The sequence below is a fragment of the Camelina sativa genome, chromosome 11 (genome assembly GCF_000633955.1).
Source record: "Camelina sativa cultivar DH55 chromosome 11, Cs, whole genome shotgun sequence".
Classification (NCBI taxonomy): domain Eukaryota; kingdom Viridiplantae; phylum Streptophyta; class Magnoliopsida; order Brassicales; family Brassicaceae; genus Camelina; species Camelina sativa.
Genome location: NC_025695.1, coordinates 38,177,406 through 38,198,835, shown reverse-complemented (window position 1 = coordinate 38,198,835; position 21,430 = coordinate 38,177,406). Strand labels below are relative to the sequence as shown.

Sequence of the window (21,430 nt, the reverse complement as noted above, 5' to 3'; positions counted from 1 at the left end):
TCCCTAATAGAAGAAAACCTAATTAAATAGCATCAAGAAAATAATGAAAGAACTCACCGGCTCAGCGTCGAGTCTAATAGAAGGTCCAATAGAACCTTCACCGGATAAAAGCTGTCGGAGTCGTGACGGCATACTTGATGATCTCCCGGCCGCCATCTAACTGCTCCAGCGTCGGCTAATTTTCAAACCGCTACATAAAAAAAAAATCCCCCACAAAAAGAGAGTTTGAGAAAACTGAAACAATCAATTTGAGAAACCGAGAAGAAGGAATCCAAGAATCTCAAACCAAGCCAGATCAGAGAGAGTAGAGACGATAAAACGTGCGGGGAAACAAAGAAAAAGTGCGGAATCATACGAATCTGGGCAAAAGAGTATATAGATAGATACATACCTATTGTATACGTATAGACAAGGAAGAGAGACGAAGACGACGAAGTAGAAGAAGAAGAAGAAGAAAACCCCAGAAAGAGAGAGAGAGAGAGAGAGAGAGAGAGAGAGAGAGAGAGGAGTAGTGTTCGCTGCCTTCGATTTTGGTTTTTTTTTTTTTTTATTAAATCAACCGAGTAAGTATGTATATATGTACCATACGGAGAGGGTTCAGAGTTTTTGATTAGGGTGTAAAACTAGATTTTTGTCCGAAAGAGGAGGTTTAATTTCTCTTCTTCTTCATATTTTTTTAGTTACTGGGCCTTAGTTTTGGGCCTGTTTGGTTCTCTCGTTTTTTAATTATTCCTACACTAATATTATTTTTATTTTCGGAAATAAATATATGAAGAGACGAGTGAGATTGTGAGAGGCCTTGACCCAAAGCCCATATATAGGGACGGTAATCATTTTTTTGGGTTCATTTCCTTATTCGCATATTCCCTGCGATAGACATTAGACCTAGGGACTTGGGTTAACCGAACCAACTCGAGTTGGGTTTTCTGGTTATCAATTAACCGAAATATTTCTAGAGGGTTACCAAAATAAACTGAATAATTCAGTTAGGTTTTCGGTTTATTTTGGATGTTTCACTTCTTTTTCTTTGTTTATTCGGTTAACATTGGTTATTTTGATTAAATTCGAGTACTTCGGTTCAGTTAAATGTGGGTATTTTGGTGAAAATCAGATATACTGTTGGTAAAAGAAGAAGAAGTTTTAAATTGTACAGGTTTCATTTTGATAAGTTTTCAAAAACTGATATGGCACTTTTAGTTTTATTCTATTCATTCTTCTTTTCTTGAATAACTATTATCATTTTTATGTTTCAAATATAATGATGTTTTAAAAAATAATTTTGTTTCAAAGTTAGTTACGTTCTCTTTATTTTATACAAAATTTTAATTTTCTTGATTTTTTATATTTTGCATAACTATTTCTTTAACAGTGGAAAATATTTCTTTTAGATAATAAGTAATGTTTTGATAAGAAATCACTGCAAAAAAAAAAAAAAAATCTTTCAGATCGCCAGTTTTGCAATTTTACGGCCTATCACTCCAAAGTGCAGATTAATCCTATGAAATTAAAAATAATAAGCAATATAAATGTTACTAGATTAGGACCCGTCCGATATGCGGGTTTAGAATTTTTAAAATTAAATTAAATTTAATAAAGAATATAAAGTAAATATTTTAGTAGATAAAAATATCTATAAAAGTAAATAGATACACTTAGGTGTTCAATGTGATATTTAGTATAAAATGTGTGACTCTACGGTTGAGACTATTTATCACGTTTTCATTGAATGCCCTCGCTCGTGTGAAGTTTAGGATTTATCTTTGACTATGGTTTCATCAGAGGGGTTTTCATATGAGTCAGTATACTCAAATTTGGATTTTGTTTTCTGGAGGGATGCCTCTCAACAGGGTGACCATGATCAACTTTTTCAATTACCATAGATTTTATAGACGATCTAGAAGGCCATAAATAAAAAAGTTTTTCAAGGTTTAGAGATCGAGGCAAATGATATAATTTATCAGGTATTGGGCGATAAGTTAGCCTGGGAAGAAACGCTATCTTTTACGGCGGTCATGTCAGCTCTATCTCCGTCTTCGGATGTACAGGTTTCTTCACCATGTTGTCAGATTAATGGTTCTTGGGAAATTAACCAATGTGCATTCAGGATTGGGCTGGTGGTGTTGCGTTGGTGAGGAGCAAACCTTTTTGTTAGGGGCCAAGTGTCTACGATGGAGTCCCTCCCCCTGCATTCGGAGTTACAAGTGTTGTTATGAGCCATTGAGTGGATACGTGCTGCAGGGATCGCTTGTCAACGTTTCAAGACTGATTGTGCTGAGTTACTCACTATGGTGCAGACCCCGAATATTAGTCCTCTGAATATTAGCCGTCTTTCTCCAACCTGGAGTCCTTCCCACTATTCTCCATCTTTTGGATCCCGCGCTCGTCAAATACGAAGGTGGATTGTCTTGTCGGTGCTTCGTGTTTTCTTATCTCGGAAGTTTCTTTTGAAAACCCCTTCCCTCCGTCTTGGACAACTAACTAAGGGATTTCCTTTTAATTTATTATTTGGTTAAAAAAATAAATAAATAGATACACTTTTAGTTAAAGAAAATAATTGTAGATGAGTTCAAAGTTATTAAAATTAAATTAAACTAAATTTAACAAAAGAATATATATTTAATTTTTTCACAAGTAAAAACAATGTATAAAAGTAAAGATAAATTTTTAGTTATAGAAAATAGTTGGTTTCTTTTTTTTTCTATAATACACTAATGTATATCTCTTTATAGTCTTTGCTACTACCAACAAATTGTTTTTATGGACACATAAAATAACTTATTATATGTGAATTAATCTTAGTGCAGTGGCAAATGGTAAATCCTTAATACTCAAGACACCATCACACCAAATATCGTTTTATTTATTTTTACTTCAACAATCTTTTTCTTTATGTAAAGGTGAGTATTTTACATTTTTCTTGAAACAACAATTAATTTTTATGGTAGGTTTTGAATTTTTACATTTTGATTTTTTTAAATTATAATAAATTTAGAATTGACATGTGTCACCATCTGCTTGATACAACTGACACGTGTCACGATCTTGTTAATTGTTAATGAATAATATTGACATCAAACTTTATATAATAAGATATGTATATGATAAATGTTTTTAACGTTAACGTATATTAGTTTTTAATGTGGATTGAACTCCTCGTCGTGGGAGACTTGGAGTTTAGATTTGATATATCATTTATCAATAGTTTACAAATTTGACGAGGATGATAACGGGGTATTTTACATATTACACTATTACTTTACTTCGCAGGATTAACATGTATTTTTCATTTTTTTGGAGTTCATGGATAAATAGAAAAAAAAAAGTAGCAATTTTGAGAGTTTTTTTTTTTTTTGCATAAACCCTTTACCTAACAAAATGTGGATTTTATCAAACACATCATTTCTAAATATTAACTCCAGTTACCAGGAAAAAATAAACTTTAATTAGAAAAAACATTCGAATATTTTTAATTTGTTTCAAAAACTATTATTTTAGTTTTAATATTGGAATTATAATTAAAAGCTGAACAAAAAAACCTTCAATATATAAAAAATAAGAAATTTCAACAAATTGTTTATTTCATGCATTGGTACGAATGATTGCATACTGTATCATAATATATAGAGACTAATTTTACTTGATCTAGTATACAAGATTCATCCCGTATCACCGATTTAAGAAGAAAGACTACTTGATGTTTGTTCAGCAAAAAAAAAAAAAAAAGACTACTTATGAAACATTTCCCAATGGCATGTGGAAGCCAAGTCTACAAGCGTGCTATAATCAAAATTGACATTTAACTATCATCATTATCTCTTGATTAGTAACATTGATATGTTGTATATATGGATTTTATAATAGTCAATACGATACATTAGTCTGAACGCTTAGACTAATAAGACAGTAAAATATCAATAAACTTAAAAAAAGAATATAAATTTCAACTAATAGAAAAGCTTCAACCAGCGTGGTACAATAGTCGATATCTAGGTTGAATTCTATATCCAAATAAATATTAATATTCTTGTTTACGATAAATGATAAAAACTTTTAAGTTAACTAGAATCTCGTAAAACAAAGACGCATAAGTTTCATGATGAAGGGAAAGATGAATATCCCGAATTATAGTTATACCGACATCAACCCACTAGATTCTCTATTGTTGAAGCAGAGCGTCTCCTATCCAATCCACAAAACTGACGAAGCAACGTGTGTTAAAATTAATCAGTTCATATCAAAAGAGGGATCATAAAAAGTGCCAAAGTCATGTTATCGAAGAACACGTATTTGAATCTTAAGATAAAAAATCATCTAGAAGTTGTTAAACTATATCAAACAATTACTGCTTATTTTAGATTTCAACCAAACAAATGTTATTTTATGAGTAAGATAGGAAGACTTTGCTAAACAATAGTATGAGAATATAGAGTAGTTAAATATGTGCGTGGCTCTTACTTTGTTAGGTGAGAGAGCATTAACTGCTTACTTAGACTAAAGAAACTCCTCTTCTTGTTTCCTTTAGATGGGTCTATCTATCTATATCCATACCATGCAAAACTCCTCTCATACACGTCATCGATGTGTAAAGCATTTTTATGTTCAAAGGTAGATTCCAAATCTTGGTCGGTCTAAATTTAAGATATGTTAAGGTTATCTAGAGCAATGCTTTTTGAAAATTTCGACTGCTTTTTATTAAAAAAATGATCGTAAACAATACGGAATATTGACATAACAACTTAGAAATTTCTTGGACAGACGTGTTGAACAGAAATGGTTTTGGCCTCATGAACAAACATTATTAAATTACCATCGCTGGATAGCTTTAGAACGTCCACTTTATGAACCCTGATTACGGTTAATTTCCTCAAATTTATATTAATAATCATATTATGCATCGTGTTTCTTTATCAACAGGAAAAACAATACTATAAAAAACTTCAATTTTGATGTAAAATAAGCAGGAGTTAATAATACAACCTATTTATCGTCAGTTATTTGTATAAGACATTTATAAAAATACTGATTGAAAACAAAATGTAGGAGTGCAGTGGAAATTATTTTCTTAGGTCACTTAAACCATTAATAAAATTGGAAGAAAAATTTCTATTTTGAAGAAACTTTTGTATAAGAATTCAAGAAGTTTAAAGACTGACGACTTTGTCAATTGGCATGCATCTTCTTGCAAATAATGGTATAAGAAACGACCAATTCATACAACAAATTCTCTAACAAACCGTCAGTTCGAGTAGTTAGCATTTATTTGCTAGTTTAGTATATATAAGTTTTGAAAGTTGATAATTCGTTTTATTATGTGAATTGTGAAGTCAGAATTTAGTAAGTCACAATATTGTGTGGTTAGTATTGACATTTGACAATGAAAGGTTGTCCACTTTATATGATAGCTCGAGTTTTAGTTTGAATTATGATGACGCAAGTGCATGCATGATTAATTGTACTTTGTAGCATAATCAGGATCAGATCTACAAAGATAGAGCACAACAGTAGACTTCCAAGATCCAATTAATCTATAACTAATGGTTAAAGGATTTTTTGGTTTTAATTAAATTCTAGAAAACAATTATAAATGCAACTAAAGCAACATAAAACCATCATCACCATGATTCATCTAAGAAACTACGACTGACTTAGCATGATTAGAAAGAGCATACACAATAAATAAGTAAAAGACAAACAAGTAAAATACACAATTCTAAAGATAAGAGTTTCATAATTTCTTCTCTATGTGTCAAGTAAAAGTAAATATCTTCATGTCAATAATAAAAACACAATTCCAAAAGTAGTATTCATGACTATCTATGTTTTTGGTAGCGTTGACCATTGGATTCTTTTCAAATACTTATATCCTTAAGTTTTCATAATTCGTTTATTGGGAATTGTTGAATGTTTAAAGACGCCATGAATATAAGGTAGGACAGGACACAAAGGGGAATATAATAACGATAAAAGAAAATATGTGTCGACCCAAACACTAATTGATTAAAGAAAAACAATTAAATATATATATATATATAAGTATACACTAGCATTAATACAATTAAAGGTAGGTTGTGAAATGATTATGAAGATATATAAACCATGTTGATTAAGGGGCATGTGATTGTATTATTAAGAGGGTCGCATCTTAACTACCTGCCCAAAAAACACGGCTTCCATTTCAGGACATGTGCTCTCTTTACTTCCTTTTTCTTCTTGGCCTTCTTTCTTCATTTTGCTATTTTACTGTTATTTATTTATCAGCATGTTTTATATTTTATACATATTAAAAAAACTTAAAACACCTGAAAAACTTTTACTAATTATGTATATAAGTTATTTTATTTGGTTTGACTATATGAAAAGACTAAATTAAAAAATTGTTAAACATCTTGAACATAGAAAACAAGAAATTTTTATTTTTGTTCAACAACTTCTTTTCTAAAACATTAACAATTAACTAATTTGATTTTATTTGTTGGACCATCATTTTGGATTTACTGCACGGTGGTCATGTGGTCAGCGAAGATCAATGATAGATAGTAATATACATAAAACAGTTAATGAGTTGTTGTACTTTGTAATCATTCATATTCGGTTAAATTATAAATAATACTACGGTTTCCTTCTTTAATTATGTTCTTGGTCTAAGAAACGAATCTTCAGCCTAGGATACCGAAATTGGTTGTGATCTCTTTCTCATATGGGCTGTTGAATTCTCTTAACTCTCAAGTCATGTGCTTTGTTCTTCGAACGGTTTAAATGCAGTATACGATATGCGACTGAAAAGATTTTGGACGTAGGCTTGCTTGCACGATAAATGCGTTTGGACGGATCATTTCGATAAACAGTCACGGTACCGTCTTTAATTTTGGTTTTTGACATTACATAGTGTGGTCACAATACCTATTATTACATTACTTTTTATAGCTCAGATTAAATAAAAATTATTTTGGTTTTGAATGTTTAGAGATGGATGATACCTATATTTTTCTAACAAAAGAATGACACAAACACATACATGTATATGAGATTTGATGAGAGATATGAGATCCGAAACAAAGAAAAAACAAGTTGTAAAAAGGAACGATCAAAATTTAATAATTAACAAATAAAGAAGTATTTAGGTTAATAACAATTGCTAAAATTATAAATAGAAAATACTAGCAAGAATATATAAGTGAGAATGTAACATGTTAGTATTCTTTAAAATAACCATCTAAAAATATACTTATTTAGTATCTCCTTATATCAATAAACAAACATTTATTACGATAAAAATTTGGATTAGATATATATATGAAACATGACATAGAAAATGACATGTACTATACAAAAACTGGTATGATACACGTAAAACAAGTATAAAAGGTTCATTACATTGGATGTTTACGTAAGAAAACAATATGTAACAGAAAAATAATTATTTGTTCTATAGAAAAACGTCAAATATTCGAAAAATAAATCTTTCGTATTTCATATTTCTTGGACAAAATATCCTCTTGTCATATTAAATTGTCACATTTCTTTCAATTATTAAATAAAATTCCTCCTTTTTCATAAATAAACTACTAATAAATTAAGATATCTCATAATAGAGTTTTTTAGAAGAAAAAAAAAACTTTTCTTCTTAACTTTTCGACATTCGCGCCATCAATAAGAAATCCCAAGAAATTAAATGCACAATCCAGCTACAGTGTAAATATTTTATGCTTATATATCGTAGGAGAAGAAGATGAAGAAGAAGAGAGAGAGAGACTAAACTTGGAATCTGGACAATAAAGAAAAAAAAAACCATTTTTATATTAAACTCTACAGATCTCCCCATTCTGAGATGCATAGATAAAATAACAACAATAGAGAGAGACCAAAACCATTAACCATAACAAATCCGAAACTGTCACCACCGTTTCCTTTGTCTTCTTCTCTCTGCCACAATCTTTCAATCTTTATCTTCTTCCTCTTCTTTTTCTTGGTTTTGTAAATCTCTCCATCTTGAAAAAAAAAACAAACAAAAAACACACAACCCAAGATTCTTATTTTTAATACCACGGCTATGGGTACTGGTTGGCGACGAGCATTTTGCACCACCGCTCCTAGAAACAGCGACGCAGCAGCGCCGGATCTTGACAAGAACCACCCCGGCTATAATCTTACCCCAAGTCCTAGCCCAAGAAGCTGCGTTAAGCTAGCTTTTCTCTCTGGTGGAAGTAATCCTTCGACTCCCCGACTGAGTTCTAGTCCTGGCCTACGTTGTCGGACCAACGATGCTGAGACTCCAACAGCGGAACAAGTCCCGACGCCAAGATCGGCTACAAAGAGTCCAAGATTGTCTTTGGCCGCTAGCTCGAACCCTTCATCGCCTAGGTCGCCGTTAAAGCTTTCTCTGTTCCGCAACAGCTTCAAATTCAGAGTAAGAAACATATTAAGAGCAACAAAGAGAACTTAGATAGATTTAAAGTTATGTTTTCTGATGATTTTTATTGATTTTGTTTTGTTTGCAGAGTAGTTGTGGGATATGTTTGAACAGCGTGAAAACAGGGCAAGGTACGGCGAAGTATACGGCGGAGTGTTCACACGCATTTCATTTCCCTTGTATTGCCGACTACGTACGTAAACACGGCAAGCTTGTTTGTCCTGTTTGTAGTTCTATTTGGAAAGATGCTTCTCTCCTTGCTCCTCATAAGAATGCAAATGAGTCTCCCCTCGACGACTCTGTTCCCGTTATCCAGGAGAAGCGCGTTGTCGTGGCGTCTTCTCCTAGAGCGAAACCGAGGCCAAGGCAAAGTGACTATTCGAGATTTTACGACGATGATGAGCCTTTGCTTTCGCCGAGGTTTGTTCCTATACCTGAAGCTGATGAGAATTGTGGAGGGGAAGAGGAAGATGATGTGGCTCAGTTCAAGGGATTTGTTGTGGATCCAAACCCTTCTTTTGCCGTCAAAACTCATGAGATTCCAGCTAGTGGTCGAGATTTTGGAAACGTGCAGGTGAGTTTGTTACCTGAAGCTGCCGTTGTCTCTGTTGGGTGTGGTTACGAGACTCGTGCAGTGGCTCTAACGGTGAAGGCACCGCCCCCTTTAGCTACCAGAGGCGGGGTAGGACGTAGGCTTTTAGATCCGTCTCAACGTGCGCCTGTGGATCTTGTGGTTGTTGTTGACGTAGGTGGAACAATGAACGATGCAAAACTTCAGATGGTCAAACGAGCAATGAGGCTTGTGATAGCCTCTCTTGGCTCTGCTGATCGGCTCTCAATCGTTGCCATTGTCACGACTGCTCCTAAGAGACTTCTCCCGCTGAAGAGAATGACGGAGCACGGCAAACGCTCAGCGGGAGCCGTGGTTGATGGGTTGCTTTGTGGTCAAGTTCCTAATACAAGCGACGCTTTGAAAAAGGCGTCGAGAGTTCTTGAGGATCGTAGGGAGAGAAACCCAGTAGCGAGCATCGTACTTTTATCGGACGGTCAGGGTCAGTCGAGTAAAGTCCACACAAATCAACGGTCCACAGTAACCCATGTGGGATCAACACGTTTTGCCCACATTGAGATCCCTGTTACGGAGCATGGCTTCGGAGAGAGTGGTGGGTGTAGCAATGCCCCTGCAGAGGAGGCTTTTGCAAAATGCATAGGAGGATTACTTAGTGTAGTGGTTCAAGATCTCAGGATCCAAATTCGAGTTGGATCAGGTTCTGGACCATGTGAAATCTCAGCCGTTTATCTATGTAATGGGCGGCCTACGTTGGTGAGTTCTGGTTCCGGGTCAGTCCGGCTTGGGGACCTCTACGCAGGCGAAGAGAGAGAGCTTCTAATGGAGCTTAGGGTCCCGTCAACAGCCACTAGGGCCAACCAAGTTTTGTCAGTTAGAGGTCTTTACAAGGACCCATCGACACAAGAAGTTGTGTATGGACGGGACCAGTCTCTACGCGTTCCCCAAGCCGTTCGATCATCATCTTCTCCTAGAATCGAACGGCTTAGAAGCCTCTTCATCGCAACTCGGGCTGTTGCCGAGTCACGTAGGCTCGTAGAGTATGGGGAATGCACAAGCGCACACCACTTGTTGACGTCAGCGCGTGCGTTACTAGGCCAGTCAGGAACCGCGGAGGCCGCGGAGTACATAAAAGTCGTGGAGGCAGAGCTTGTAGAAGTCCAGTGGAGAGGACAACAACTAATGGAGTATCAAAGCCAGCACCAGCAGCAACATATTCAACGGCGGAGAGGGAGCGAGAGAGAGACGAATACGACGATGATGCTGATGGATGAAAATGGTGAGCCGTTGACTCCAGCATCAGCGTGGAGAGCGGCTGAGAAGCTGGCTAAGTTGGCTATGATGAAGAAGAGCGACTTGCACGGCTTCGAAAACGCTAGATTTTAAAAACGTTATTAATTTTTTGTTTACAATAAATAATTGACAATACAGAGGAAAAATGTGTATTAGTCAGAGAGACTCAGAGTGTCATAATAGCAGGCGGCAGATTACTTTTTAATTGTTACACGTATAAAATTTAACCAAATGAGTCTATGGGAACTGGGAAGTGTTTGGCCTTAAGATTTAATCGTTTTGTTTGGCATTTTGAGTTTACGCGATTTTCTAACAATCACTAATTTGTACTTTTGTAGTAAACTCTATTTCACATGTGTGTTATGTGGATTCTTAAAACTGTAGAGAAAAGCAATAATGTTTTCCTTTTGTGAAGTTGAAAGAAAATATTTGAAAAAAACGATCTTTGTGATATTTTTAGGAGAACTACTTACTTTTATATTTAAGTTTAAATGTTTTTTTACTTTTCGTTTACAAGTTTTTACTAGAGAACCTTTTGACATTATATGAATCACATGTTCAAGTTATAAAATCACATGAAGTATACACAGATTTTTTTTTTTCCTGTTTGGACCTTTCAAAAGGATTTCAAATTTTTGATGAGTCTTACAACCCTTCAATATGAAAACATATCAACAACTGATTATAAATACATCATACATTATTTTGTGATTACTAAATTTCTAGAACTCTAAACAAATAATAATCAATTATAAGTTTTAAAGATAAGAATTTATCGTTAATAGTAATAAAAATGTACTATATTAAAAACTTAAAACAAGTACAGTATTTTTTTGAAATATATATATATTTTTTTCCTTTTCTGAAAATTGAATTAATAAAAACATAAATATTAATTAATAACTACTGTAACTATATTCATTATCATTTTAAGATTTTTTTTTTAAATTACCATTTTTGTAAACCAACATAGCTTATAAAACCGACTATTAATTTATTGTTTGTTTCATCCTTAGCTTTCAGATTACATTTATGTTCTTACTAAACATGCTTAAGTTTTAATCCGAAAGGGTGCACACACAAAAAAAAAGGTTTTAATCCGAAATATAAGAAATTTGTGTGGGTTGTTTTGACCAATTCTTTTTGAATTTATGAAAAAAATAAAAAATAAAGAAACAAATCACTGTGTCTCTGCGCATTACTGAAACAAATTTGTGTAGTTTGTGTGTGTTCTTATTTATTATGATCTCGTAACTTCGATTCAATAGTGCTACCAAAAGTTACATTCCAAATCGAAGCAACGTGTTGAACACATATATCATATATAAATGATAAGATAATAATGAAATGTGAATTAGGATTTGACCGATTAAGAGAGTTGAAGTTAGGGACTAGATCATAATTGAAGCTGGTGGATGAATGATGACTTTAAAATTATGAACAAATAATTCCTTTCTTTTATTGCAGTTGTTGGTTGTTATTATTATTATGTTATTATGTTATTAATAACATTGTTCATCATCATTGTCATTTGTCATTATGGTTAACACTTATAAACATAAAAAAAAAAAAAAAAATCTGGTTTCCTTAGATATATATACGGGAATATTGTTGTTTTTCCTAATTGCTTTTGACATTTGAATGTTTTGAACTTCTTTTTACTTAGCATGTACAATACATCTCTTTCATTTTATAGTTAATTTATACAATAATAACAATCTAAATAAATACTATCAACAACTGTAATTTTTTGTCGTATCTTTTTATAAAAGAACATGTTGTAAATTTTTGAAAAATAGTTTATACAGTTGCATCGATGCATTGTAAAGTTGTGTCTTTCCACCATATTTTATTCATATTTTTTTATCACTACTTTATGTTTTAATAGTTGTGTCTATTCAGTATTCATATCTTTTAAACTCTATATATATTGTCTCTTTTGTTGAAACATATTTTCTGTTTTGTTGAATCAAAATCATTTGAATATTAATATCTAATACCAATGTTATTCTATAATCTAACTAAAGATTTAAAAAATGATTATAATATAGAAATATTTAATACAATTGTAAATATATAATTTAGAGTTGTGTCAATTTATCTTAAATCTTTGTAGAATATGTATTTTATTTTTAAAAGTTGTGTATTTTTACTATAATTTTCCTTGATACATTTTCACTAAAGATTAAATTTATTTTATATTTATAATTATTTTATTAGAAAGTTACATTTACTCATTACAACTATTCGTTCGATATACTCACTTAAGATCACTTTGTTATTACAACCATTCGTTCCATATACTCGCTTAAAATCACTTATGTATTGTTATGCTTGTAAATATTTATTGTTATAACCGGTAGATATTATAATATTTAGTTGGTTAATATATTCCTCTTTTCTTGTAATATTTATTTAATAATCAAATTCAATATTAATATATGTTGTAGTTAAATAACATATGTGGAAAACAAAATTGTAGCTAAATTGTTCATATAAGAGCATATGCGACAATTTTTTTGCAATAATTTTTCTTTTTATTGTCCCATCAAATTTGCAACAAGGATATTTTGCGAAATACATGTTGTAATTCGGCAAGGGTATAAATTTGAAGTAGCAATGATTTACTATAATTTAGAATTGCAAATACACGTTGTAATTCAACAACAAGTTTGCTGCAAAATTATTGTATCATTGATACAACAAATTAACAAGGAATTGATTTATTGCTAAAACCGCCACATCTATGCGACAATTATGAATTTGCAACGCCTAATTAGCAACATTATAAGATTTGTCGAGCTTTTATAGTAATTCCATTGTTTGCAACAAAATATTGATCTTTTGCGATAACTTAATATCTTGCAATATAAATATTTTCTTGTAGTGATGAAGACAATCCAATAGCTTCATTCTATTCAATAAATCAACTTTTCTAAACTCAAAAATATTAAGATTAAATCAAAATGTCCAACAAAAAGAGAGTTGGTTCTAAATGTAGAGATTTTGGAACCAACCCTACGGTTTTGGAACCAAAATTTTAGTTTTGTGTTTTTTTTTTAATTCTAAAAATACACAGAACTTCTAAATTTGGATCCATGGTTGGAGATGGTCTATCATTACAAATAAAAGTTTTAATAAACATAACTATAAGGATAGAACATAAAATCTATTTTAAAAATGTTAATATAGATTTTGAAAAAAAAAAAACATCGAAGAGATAAAGTAGACATTTCTCCGTAGATTGGACATTTGGGAATACGAGTACCTTTCCCAATATTGATGATTATGTCACAGGGACGAATCCTCCTCTGAAGTGATCTCATCTGCTTAGAAACAGAGCAAAAGATGCCTCAATCCCAAACACACAAAAATCACAAAATTCTTGTTCAAAATATAAGTTTCTAGATGGGAATAACCTTGGGGTGTTCGCCACGCCCTATGAAAGCTTGGATGGTTCAGTCTTGAAATTGACGGCCTTGATTTTGACACCATCAACAACATCACATCTGTGTTTCCCCCGTCTTTATTGCAGCTTTGATTGACTTCGTCATCGTTCCCGACTTGTTCCAGATTTGATCAGATCTTAGCAAAAATCCAATGGTTTTAGTGACCTAAGATTGCCACATTTTCAATTCTTAATAAGATTGAGAAGATTGCCACATTTTCATATGTGTTTTTACATTTTCACATTTTCAATTCTTAGTCCAATTCTTAATAAGATTGCCACATTTTCATATGTGTTTATTTCCCTCATCATTTCATTCTTGACTTGTTTACGTCTATGTTTAACTTTTGCAAAATCTAATTTCACAACATATCTAACATTTTCCAGGGCTGCTTGCAACCTTTCATGCTTATTTTTTGTTTGGATGCAAACATCATATCTTTCTATCCTTTCCTCCATACTCGGTGAGTTGTTCTTCATCTGATTGATTTCCTCTTCGCACAGTGCCTTGAGATCCTCAGCTTCTTGATCCTTAGAATTAATCTCATCAGCTATCATTTCCTGATTCTCACTTGTTAAGTCTTTTTAATTTATGACCTTATCTCCCACATCTTCTACCATCAACAAATAGGGCTGGTTCATTTGCTTCTCACGACTTGATTCTCCTTCTTGGATATCATGGATCACTTTGTGATTTGTTACTTCTTCAATCACACAACGTAACATATTTCTTTCTTTATTTTCTTACAGATTTTCATATTCATCATTCTCATGGACTTCACCATAACTTCCAAGTCTAGTTTCTAGCTTCTTCTCAGGTGATGTCTCTCCATTTTGGAACTCAATTGACTAGCATCCATCTGTCATGGGTGCTTGGAATAACTTCTTCCCTTCTAGATTAGTGATTGTGCATCTTGATCCATTAAACATAATCCCATAGCCATTGGTCATTAGCTGTGGAACACTTAGATAGTTTTGCGTCAAGCTAGGCACAAAGAGGATATTCCTTATTGCCTTTTTTTCATGTTTCAGTCTTCACTGTGACCGTACCCTTTCCCTTGGCTTGAATAGCTTCACCAGTGCATAAACTCACTCTTGTCCTATTGCCTTTGTTTAACTGTGAGAACCAACTTTCTTCTCTGGTCATGTGACACATAGCTCCATTGTCAATCAACCAGACATTTTTATTACTTGTGATTTGGTCATGAATTGATGTAAACAACCCTTTTTCTTGGTTGTCTTGTTCTTGGTCTTGTATATTCGTTTGGATTTGCATTTGTGGTTCAGCTTGAGCTTGCATCTGAGTTTGGTTATGCTTGCGCCTGCAACCTCTAGCATAGTGTCATGGTTTTCCACATATAAAACAACCTCCTCTTGGTCCGAATTGAGTGTTCAGTTGAGAGTTAGCAGTCTTGTTCCTATAGTAGCATTCCTCATCACTATGGTTCTTCCTCTAGCATCCATTGCACCATTTCTGTTGAGATGACTCAAATCTGGTTACTCCTTGCATGTTTTGAGTGCGGTGGAACCTTTGAAATCTTGCTGCAAATGCTCCTTCTGTATTTCCACTGTTCCTATCATCCAATCATTTCTCTTAACCTTGTAAGGCATTGACTACCTCAACCACTGTTATGATTGCAAGGTCCTTTGTCTACTCTATGACTCCCACATATGAGTCAAACCTCTCTTGCAAGGAGCAAAATATCTTTGAGACAACAATACTCTCTGGTAACTCTTCCCCATGAGTTCTCATTTCATTTCCCAGCTCAACTACTTTTTTTGTGAACTCTACAATTGTCTCTCTCTCATCTTGTTTCAGGTTGTAAAAGTTAGCTCTTAGTCTCTGCAGCATTATCATGGACCCTTTTGTATCTGCTTGAAATCTCAGCTTCAACACGTCCCATGCATCTCTTGAGGTTTCAACCACAGAGAAGTAAGTACTACAGGTCTCCTCAGTAACAACACTAAACAATAGTTGTAAGACTGTTTGGTCTTTCATTTCAAGTTCTTCCCATTCCCCTAATCTCTTTTTCTCATCTGGTCCAGGTGTGGACAGTTTAGGTGACTCAAGAACTCCTTTTGTTACAATCTTCCACAATCTTTTAGATTTTAGTAAGGCCATCATCTTCATGACCCATATAAACTATAATTTTTCCCATCACAAACTGGAACCACTTGAAGATTCTGCATTTCTACTTACTACAAGTAAAAGATTCAAAATTACCTTAAGTTTTAGCTTCTTGTTTCTTACTGAGCTTATCTAACTCGGCTTGTGCCTGTTGTTTTTTTGTGTGCATGAGACTCGACTCTACAAACTCCAAGATCGACATAGCTCTAACACCATGTTGATTTGTACTGAAAAAAAAGTTTTAACCGCTTAAAACTTACTATTTCACAACTTCCCTTATCTTGTTTTTACCATTACAACACATTCATACTAATACCAAAAAATGACCTAGGTTTACTAGTTGTTTCGTAATATATCTGAGACCCATTAACAGTTTGGGCCTTAATAATGTTCATGGTTCAATGGCCTTAATTCCACATAATCTTTTGTCATACTTTACTCTTATTTTCCCTCGTTGTATGAAAACGTCTTCTCTTCTTTCTAGTAACTTCATGTCTCCTCCTCCTTCTTCCTGTATTTTTCATGCAGTTATGGATTGAGCAAACAGTCAATCTCCAACATATCTAACTAAACAAAAAAAAAGCAAACGTTTTGCTAAAAAAAAACAAACAAATGGGGTTTTAATTTAGTTCAAGTCTGTACTAAGTCCATCTCTCTTTAACAACAAAAAACTGCTTCATTTTCTAGTTGACACGTAAACACACGTGTCAACAACACAATTTTAAATTTTCTATCATTTTATTAAAATTGCCCATAAAAAAACGTTCGTAACGTCATGGAGATGTTAGTGACAGTTTCACAATGCTCTCTATCTAGGAGATGTTAAAGAACGTATTAAGATACTTATTTGAGAAATCTGTTAGGATATTGTAAGATATCATTTTACCAAATCATATCTCTTAGCTTGAGAATCAAAGAGAAATCTTAATCACTTAATATGTGATTTGATTGGATATATTTAAGAAGATTTATATTTATCGTTTAAAGATATATCTTTGTGTATATATAGAGTCTTTATGGTCAGTAATAATAAACAAGAAAACCTTTTCCAGATTATGTTTTCTTGACAAAATCTCTAAAATTGTTTGGTTATTCTTTCTCTTCTTCTATTTTTCCAACAAACAGAATCCCTCTATGTCGTCAGTTAATTCATTGTAATTATAAATTTTCAACCAAAAATAAATAAAAACTTAATTAAGTTTAAACTACAGCATAATACTTTATGGTAAACTACATATTATAATAAGATATCTAAAAGTGATCACATTAGAACGCAAGAAAGCGTATGAATTGTGAACCGTAAGCACAAGTAGACAACGTTAGACCACTCAAACTTTCCCCAAACTTGACTGCTAGGACGCTTTTCAAGGGGAATCAACGCCTTGACCAAGTACCCATGTTTTGGACCAACATGACGGTGGACGTAGATAGTATTGTCTGAGTGCTTAAGTTTCTGAACCAACCGTAACGATGAACAACGGTGTATGAGCAGCACAGAAAGAGGGGCTTTTTAACAAGGTAAACTTCTTCAATCCAGGAGCCAGGAATTAAGGAAGAGGTGAGTTGGGAAACTGTAAGCAGACAGAAAAGAAGTCTTCTTTGGTTTTGTGGTGAAACCAAAGAAGACTAGGGAGAGTCTCGGGTAGTACAATTTGATATGCGTGCTAAGCAGTTTTGTAACATCCCCAATTTTTGCAATTGAGATTTGGGTCAATTTTCTTAGTAAGCTTCAGCCCATTAAGGTCCAATGTCCTTTAAAGTAGAAAACGAAAAGGGTTTCTGTGATTGTGTCTGAAAAACACTGGTATCGCCGAGGAAGGAGGGAGAGAGAGACTTTGTGTTGAGCCCTAACATCGCCGCCAGAGGAGGGAGGGGAAGAGAGGTAGCCGTGAGGAGAAGAGAGAGAAGGAGATGTCGTGGAGGTGGTAAATCTGTTAGTCACTACTGTGACTGTGGCAAGCCACGGTGGTGGTGGAAGAGAAAAGTTGGAGTAGATCAAAGATGGAGAAAAGAAAAATAATAAGAAAGAGAAAGAAGAGAAGGAAAAGAGTTTGGAGGAGGCATCTGTGGAGGCTTGCCGACGTCGGAGGTGACATCGGTTTGGTAATAAAAAAACACCGGCGTGATCACCATCAAGCCATGAGCTCGTAGGATGGAAGTCAGATCGGAGTTATATTCAAAAAGTTATGCGGGTTGCTTCCTGCGCAAGAAATATCTGAAACAGTCTGAACCTGCAACCCTAGAAATCGGATTCGAGGGTGTCTCCTTGGAACAGCGATTGGTAGTCCAAAACTTGCCTGATCGAGCTGAGATTTGGTGGGGAGCTTCAAGGTACTACTGTCTACAGATTCAATGGTGGGATCGTGATTTTAACGGTTAGTTTTGGTTTTATACGTGTGTTTCCGAGACATATTTGTATGGAATAAATGGTGACATTGTAATGTTTGGTTGGCAAACTGAAGTTGGATGGAGCTCAGCGTGTATGAGCGTTCTTTAATATTGGGTCTGACATGGGAAAGGAGAAATGAGTTTCAACATTTAAGTGGTAAAGGTGAGGATGGTAATCGCGGAAACACAATGGTTACTTTATGAATTGCTTGTCTAGGCTTGGAAACTACATGATTGGTTATGTCTATTTTTTGATATTGCATGCTATGATGATATGATGATTAGATGTATGATTATAATGTATGATGAGATGGTATGATGATATGATGCAAGGTAGAATTAGTTGATGTGTAACATGATAATTGTTGAATGATGATATGAAATGAGATTATGTGAAGGGCGCACGAACATGAGATTTGTATCGTGTCTCGAGATGGCCAAACCTGAGATTGGTTTGTGCCTGGTAATTGGACGAACATGAGAACTGTTTCGTACTTGGCGATTGGACGAACATGAGATTTGTTTCGTGTCATGCTAAGCCGATGGGATTTCAGTTTAGCGATATTGATGATGGATGTGTGTAATGATGAGAATGTGGTGTTTAAATATGGTTGATATAATATTAGGATTATATATGCTAGGTAGAGTATTATGTGAAACAGTTATGCTTGTTGGATGTATGTCAAGAATGTGGAGTCTGATTCTATGCTACAGACTGATTGTTGAATGTGATTAGAATGTCGTCATTGTGTTCACCCTTTTATCTTTTCCCTCAGGTTAAAAGCTTTATGAGACGTGGGACAAGTTTTATGATTGAAGAATTTTATTTTTTGAAAGAAGCATTTTGGCGGGACCATTTGAATAACACCTTGTCTTGGCCGATAAGACGGGATGGGTGTTACAAGTTTAGTATGACTTCATTTAGAAGCGATAAAAACGACGAAAATGGAATGGTGGTGGTTGCAGGTTACTCGGTCTCGGTTTAGTAAACTAACAATATAAATCATAGACATTATTTAACTGGTCCGGTGAAAGTTGAACATAACATTTAGAGGTTAAGAATATTCCAATTAACTTGGTTAACTTGAGAATTAAGATAATAACTGGATCGGACCCGCGCTATGGAATATTCTAGTGTTGTTGGAGCGAGTAACAATATGTAAGATGTTCTAGTCTCTGTTTATTAGATTGTCGTTGTTCCTTTTATCTTCTAATGGTGTCAAAAATAGATTAAAACAGAGCAATCTTATATTGGGGGAATACATATTTTATACAATTAAAAGGAACAAAAGAGAGTGAGGTATATAATGAGACGAGATATAACATTCATAACGGCTGCGCTTGGCGACTCTAGGGTTTCAGGTCCAACTGAACACGATGCTACTATGGTGGATGTGGGGGCACGAGATTGACCTCGAGGAGACCTGCCAGATGGGTCTCGCGTGTGGGTTCAGAAGGTAACAGGGAGTTGTGGAGGCAGGAGACCGATCTCGGAAGAGATCATGGATGATGATTTTTTGGGAGATAGGATGCGGTTGGAGTTTCCTGGTGGAGAGGATGGGGAACCGATGGTTAATATTGGATGGGAGATTCTGGATGCGATGCATGGTTTTTGGAAGAACTGCATGATTGTGAAGGTGTTGGGCAGGCATGTGTCGCTACCGGTGTTAAGTAGGAAACTACGTGAGTTATGGAAGCCTCGAGGTGCGATGTTTGTTATGGATCTACCGCGTCAGTTTTTTATGGTTCGCTTTGAGGCTGAGGATGAGTACATGGCTGCGTTAACCGGTGGTCCATGGAGGGTGTTTGGGAGTTATCTGATGGTGCAAGCATGGTCACCGGAGTTTGATCCAATTTGGGACGAGATTGTGACAACTCCGGTGTGGATAAAGTTGTCTAACATTCGGATAAGTTTTTATCATCAGTCCATATTGATGAGGATTGCTAGAGGACTGGGGAAGCCGATCAAGGTGGATTTGAACACATTACACTTTGAGAGGGCTAGGTTTGCAAGGATTTGTGTGGAAGTAAACTTGCAAAAGCCACTTAAAGGAACTATTATGATTAACGGGGAACACTATTTTGTGTCATATGAGGGGCTCTCGAACATTTATTCGGGATGCGGTGTGTATGGGCATCTGGTACACGCGTGTCCCAAGGTAGTGTTAGGAAAGGAGGTTAACATAGACAACAAAAATGTAGTGGACGAGAGGTGCTCACGAGGTGATGCTCCTACAGAGGATGGGTTCATCCCAGTTCGCAGGTCAGCCCGGAGAATGGGAACGTTGGGGAGTACGGTGACAACCTCGACTGCCAGAGCTGCTCTTAATTCGGGAAAGCAAAATCGGGTACAATTAAGTAATACTGATGCGGCAAATATCCCAGTATCTAATCGATTTGGTAGTATTAATGAGGATATTTCATCCACGGAAATGAGGGTAGATGTGAATTTTCCGAAGTCGAATAAGGGAAACGCGGGTGCATTAACTTCAGGTGAACAAAGAAAGAGTACTTCCCAAGTTACTGCTAGTCTAGGTGATGAGGCTCTGCTGACAAAAAAGGCTTTACCACGTTTTGAGGCCCAGGAGAAAAGGCCCGAATTAAAATAGCGTGGAGGTGTTAATGGGTCCAAGCCCAATAAATCCGCAAGCAGTCGGCCCACTCGCGGGTTGATTTTTGGACCCATACGAGAGAACTTCGAGATGTCTGTCAATGGAAAACGTCTCAGAGTGGAGAAAGCGAACCTGGGTCATGCCGGAGGATCTAGTGAGAATGAGGGTTTGGCAAGTCAACGGTCGATGAATCACGTGCCAAGTTCCTTTGATGATAGTGGTAATTTATCTTCGGAGATGGGAGAGATTTCGGTGTCGAAAGAAGTGGTGATGGTTAGCGAATCGTCAGTGATGGAGACGATGCAACATGTCGCTTAACAGTTTGCCCCGACGGTTCTGGTTAAGATCCAAGAGTTTATGATGAATTGCTTGTTATGAAATTGTCGAGGGGGCAAATAAACCCGCTTTTTTAAGATCAGTGAGATATATTTTGAAACGTAACTCTGCGGATCTGTTGGCGCTATTTGAGACACACGCAGGGGGAAGTCGAGCAAATACAAATTGTCAGAAGTTAGGTTTCGAAAACTCACATCGAGTGGACGCAGTGGGATAGAGTGGAGGTTTGTGGTTACTGTGGAAGTCG

General features: G+C 35.0%; 2 protein-coding genes across 2 annotated transcripts in view; one reads left to right on the top strand and one right to left on the bottom strand.

The window, feature by feature from the left end:
- LOC104725464 (E3 ubiquitin-protein ligase UPL2-like) overlaps window positions 1-472 on the bottom strand; it is a gene marked incomplete in the record, with an annotated part of 4,008 nt that extends 3,536 nt beyond the window's left edge. The window contains 2 exon segments of the mRNA XM_010444131.1: window positions 58-190; window positions 392-472. Coding sequence (XP_010442433.1) covers window positions 58-156 — 99 coding nt within the window.
- Window positions 7,759-10,560, top strand: LOC104725463. The gene is made up of 2 exons (XM_010444130.1): window positions 7,759-8,407; window positions 8,499-10,560. The coding sequence occupies exons 1-2, from the start codon at window positions 8,051-8,053 to the stop codon at window positions 10,362-10,364; spliced, it is 2,223 nt and encodes a 740-aa protein (XP_010442432.1). The 5' UTR covers window positions 7,759-8,050; the 3' UTR covers window positions 10,365-10,560.